General features: G+C 44.6%; 1 protein-coding gene across 1 annotated transcript in view; it reads left to right on the top strand.

Annotated features, from left to right (window-relative positions):
• Positions 1–1,656: 1,656 nt before the first annotated feature.
• The window catches only part of LOC121954814 (mas-related G-protein coupled receptor member A4-like), a 4,935-nt gene continuing 1,918 nt past the window's right edge, over positions 1,657–4,673 (top strand). The window contains 2 exon segments of the mRNA XM_042502520.1: positions 1,657–1,809; positions 3,798–3,973. Of these exon segments, the coding sequence (XP_042358454.1) occupies positions 1,657–1,809; positions 3,798–3,973 (329 nt within the window).

Genomic DNA, 4,673 nt, shown 5'->3' with positions numbered 1-4,673 from the left:
TTTTAGCATTTATTATTTGTTTAGTTGTTCCTGAATGTGTGTTTTTAACTGTGGCACCTTACCAGAGGAAGCACTCTGAATTCTGTTGTATATTTAAGATAAAAATAATAAAAGACTATGGAAATGTCCTCCAATGAACGATTAGACAGAAGTAAAATCAAACTGTGACTCAAGGAATTCCTGCAAGATATGAAACCATAATCGCAAATCATGAGTGAGAGGTGTTTTCCAGGAAATGATGACAGCTGACATATGCAAAAGACTTTTTTTGTGTCATGACAGTGTGATTGTTGACGACACGTCAGGAGCTCAGGAAAGCTCACGGTCAGTCCGTAATTCAGGAAGTGATGTTTTACTGTGAAATAAGAACATTTCAGCTTTTAATGAGACGGGAAAGACAAGCATCACACACAACAAAGGGTCCCTAAAACATGTTTTTTAAATATTTAAATGTTAGTAGATTTTTCAGCAGTAGAGTGCACAATGTGTACAATAAAGAAAATGCAGATCAGGTGGATTAATCAGTCATGTAATAATAATAATAATTATTGTTATTATTTTTTATTATACCTTTATTTCTATATAACTTTAAGAAACATAGTTTACAAAAGTGCTTTTAGTGCAAAAGCAGAAGTGGGATACACAGACGACAATACAATGGAAGGGCAAACAGTCCTATTAAACACAAGTGAGATAAAACGAAGGTGGAGTCAGGATAAAATTAAAACCAGAGGACAAATAATGGAAGATTCAGGAAGTAAAATGTCAATTTAGAGAAGTGCAAAGAAAAAGACCGAAAACAACAACAACAACAACAACAACAGAAGCAATAAAACCACAAAAAAGAAACTAACACATAAATTGAATAGGTGAAATAATTGGAAAGAAAAAGAATGAAAGAAATAAATGACGACATCTATAAAAGCTAGTCTATAAAAATAGGTTTTAAGAAGTGATTTTAAAGAAGTCGCTGATCTGCGAGAATCATCTTAAACCTCTTCATCCTGAATCAGCGGGCAGAGGGGCGTTCAAAACTACTGTGGCATCGAGTACAGAAGACAGGCAACACATCCTAAATCAGTATGCATCCATAATAATTATTAGAATAAACAAGTCTGACGATGTTCTGTGGCTGCAGTAAAGACCTCACAGCAGCACGTACACCACCTGAACGTATTCCCTCCAGGATTTCGAGATGTTGCAATCACAACAAGCGCTGTGAATTCTACACAACCACATAGGCTGAGAATGCCAGCAGACAGATCCGTGTCTTTTTATATGCCGACAGACCGCTGGATGGCATCTGCTGCATCAGCCCGATATGTGCATGGCCAGCGTCACTTGAAACACAACAGGACGCCGTCAGTTTGAAACTCTGCCGCTGGTGGCGTGATATAAGGAGTGCAAAGACGCCTATAGGGCAGGCAGGAGGGGAGGTGGATTGATCAAACTAACCCAGGTCTTTCATGCAGGAGTCTAGTGTTTGCTTCCCATCTTAATGTGATGTGTTTTTTCTGCACCTTACCATGTTCCTCCTTCCTCTAACCCTAACCATCCATGTCAGCAGCTGTGTTTGTTGACTTGACTGGTGGATATTAAACCACATGCTGCCTTTCTGTGACCTGATCTCTTCAACTCCAGGTTTCACTCTGAACGATGGCATGTGTCAACACTTCACAAAACTTCAGTTACAGCTACATCTATGATCCCACCTTCAACGTGCCCGATATCTTATCTAAGATAGCATGCACAGTCTCTGGTATCTACATTCCTTTGATCATCATCGGCATCTATGTGCTTTACTTGGAGGTATGAACACGATGACTGAGATTTATTAACTGTTTGTGTCATGTGTCTCTATAGAACAGTTTCCACCAAGCAGTCAAGTTCAGTTCTGTGCAGTACACATTAAACCAGTTAGTTTTGTATTTCCATTGTGAAGAGTTGTGAATGGTACCAATACAAACGCTTAGTACCGTCACATGTTTTTTTCATCTCCCCTCTGTTGGGGTACCTGGCACCCTGGTACCTGGCGGGGGACATTGAGTCCGAGTGGGCCGTGCTCCGTGCCTCCATTGCTGAGGCGGCCGACCTGTGCTGTGGCCGTAAGTTGGTCGGTATCTGTCGGGGCAGTAACACCCAAACCCGCTGGTGGACACCGGCGGTAAGGGATGCTGTCAAGCTGAAAGAGTCCTATCAGGCCTTCTTGGCCTGTGGGACTCTGGAGGCAGCAGACAGGTACAAACAGGCCAAGCGGAGTGCAGCTATGGTGGTTGCCGAGGCAAAAACCCGGGCGTGGGAGGAGTTCGGTGAGGCCATGGAGAACGACTTACGGACGGCTTCGAAGAGGTTCTGGACCACCATCCAGCGTCTCAGGAGGGGGAAGCAGTGCTCCGTCAACACTGTGTGTGGTAGGGACGGGGCGCTGCTGACCTCGACTCGGGACGTTGTGAATCGGTGGAAGAAATACTTCAAAGACCTCCTCAAACCCACCGATACGCTTTCCGGTGAGGAAGCAGGGCCTGGAGACTCGGGGGTGGGCTCCTCCATCTCTGGGGCTGAGGTTGCGGTGGTGGTCAAAAAGCTCCTTGGTGGCAGGACCCCAGGGATGGATGAGGTCCGCCTGGAGTTCCTTAAGGCCCTGGATGTTGTGGGGCTGTTGTGGCTGACACGACTCTGCAACATTGCGTGGACATCGGGGGCAGTGCCCTTGGACTGGCAGATCGGGGTGGTGGTCCCTCTTTTTGAAAAGGGGGACCGGAGAGTGTGTTCCAACTACAGGGGGATCACACTCCTCAGCCTCCCTGGTAAGGTTATTTGGGGGTACTAGAGAGGAGGGTCCGCTGGAGAGTCGAACCCCGGATTCTGGAGAAGCAATGCGGTTTTCGCCCCGGACATGAAACTGTGGACCAGCTCTGGACCTTTGGCAGGATCCTTGAGGGTGCATGGAAGTTTGCCCAACCAGTCCACATGTGCTTTTTGGACTTGGAGAAGGCATTCGACCGTGTCCCTCGGGGAGTCCTGTGGGGGGTTCTCCAGGAATATGGGGTTTTCGGACCCCCTGATACTTAGGCTGCTGCTCCCGCGACCTGACTCCGGATAAACGGAAGAAAATGGATGGATGGATATAAAATGTTCAACCACTGCTTATACGTCACAGTTGTGGGTGGAAATGTGGCTTATTTAAGGATCTTGATGAGGGTTTGGGACCAGGTATCAGGGGGCTGGGATGACTTGTTGTAACAGCAATAATTTACTCATAATTGCTATGAAAATTATACCGACCTTCATGGTGCCCAGAGGCTGAAAAACCTTGACATAACTCTTGTGATCTCCTGAATTTTCATTTAGCATCATCATCTCATCACAAATTTGGATTTGAATTGGTGCTTTGGTTCGTGACAAATTACCTTCAACACTAATGAGATTCGCATCATATATCAGTGGAATACATAATGAACCTCCGTTAGCGTGTCTCCTTCTCTTTTTTCACATGCACATGTAATAAGGACAGAGACTTATCCTGAAAACGCAAACTCAAGTTGTGAATGTAGTCTGGATCCTCATGTTAAGCCCAGACTGCATCATATCTGTACCTGAAAAGCAGGAGCCAAAGCTGCAGTGAATCCGGCCCTTCGTGTCTCCAGTGTTTCATATCTGATATGTCTCGCGGTAAAAACAGAAACTGCTGAAAAGTAAATGTCTCTTACTGCGATTGCTGGGTGTAGCAGGATGACATATGTTGGAGGACTTCACAACATGTTGATAACTCTTTGTTTACTTGTGTTTTCCTGCAGGTTCGAAATGATCATGTTGTTCCGATCTACATCATCAACCTCCTCCTCGTGTCTGACATTATCCAGCTCTGCTGCAATATTGCAATGCATGTACACCCTCTTCCCCTCACCATAGACGTTCACCTCTATTGCCTGTTTGCCAGTATTGGCTTCATGGTGTGTGTCGCCCTGGAAAGGTATGTATCTGTCTGACCAGTATGTGTGCAGCTTCTGTGTCTGACCATTGCATTATGGGCTGTCTACACCGACAACTATAACGATAAAAAGATAGCTGTAAAAATCGTGGACTGGCGGACTGGCGGACTCCACACTCCAGCTTTAATGACGACAATGACAAAGTTTATCGTTTGGATCACTCCTAAAGCAGTTTCATTAAAAATAGAAACACTAAGAGCCAATCACAGTCTGTCTTATTTAGACGTCACATCCAACATACATCCTAACATCTAACCTGGAGCACACAATGTCTGTTTTTATGTAGAAGAAGATGTTGGAAGCAGCGGACTATTTTTTCTGTTCTTTTTGTTGTTACTCCTGTGAGTTTGGTCGTCAGTAATTGATTCGTCTCCCTGACTGTAGCGGATTCTGGCCAGTAGGTGGAGCTGCTGACGGCTATCAGGAAAGAAGATAAAAGAAAAAAGTTCACAGTGTGGATTAAAAAACCTCACCTTAATACGATGATATCAGGACATTTCAGGGGACATTTTTCTACAAAATAAAGTTATGCGAGCTTTCATTTAGGATTTAGGAACAACTTTTAACACGCTAACATCACTCAGTCACAGCTGTTAATGGCTATATGAGCCATCACCGGGCTGCAGAGGACACCGAAACATCATTTTTTGGGTTTGTCTTTCCTGACGTCCTCTTTTACCG

The sequence above is a fragment of the Plectropomus leopardus genome, chromosome 15 (genome assembly GCF_008729295.1).
Source record: "Plectropomus leopardus isolate mb chromosome 15, YSFRI_Pleo_2.0, whole genome shotgun sequence".
Lineage (NCBI taxonomy): Eukaryota > Metazoa > Chordata > Actinopteri > Perciformes > Serranidae > Plectropomus > Plectropomus leopardus.
Note: the sequence above shows the minus strand (reverse complement) of the source record. Positions and strands in the feature narration are given on the sequence as shown.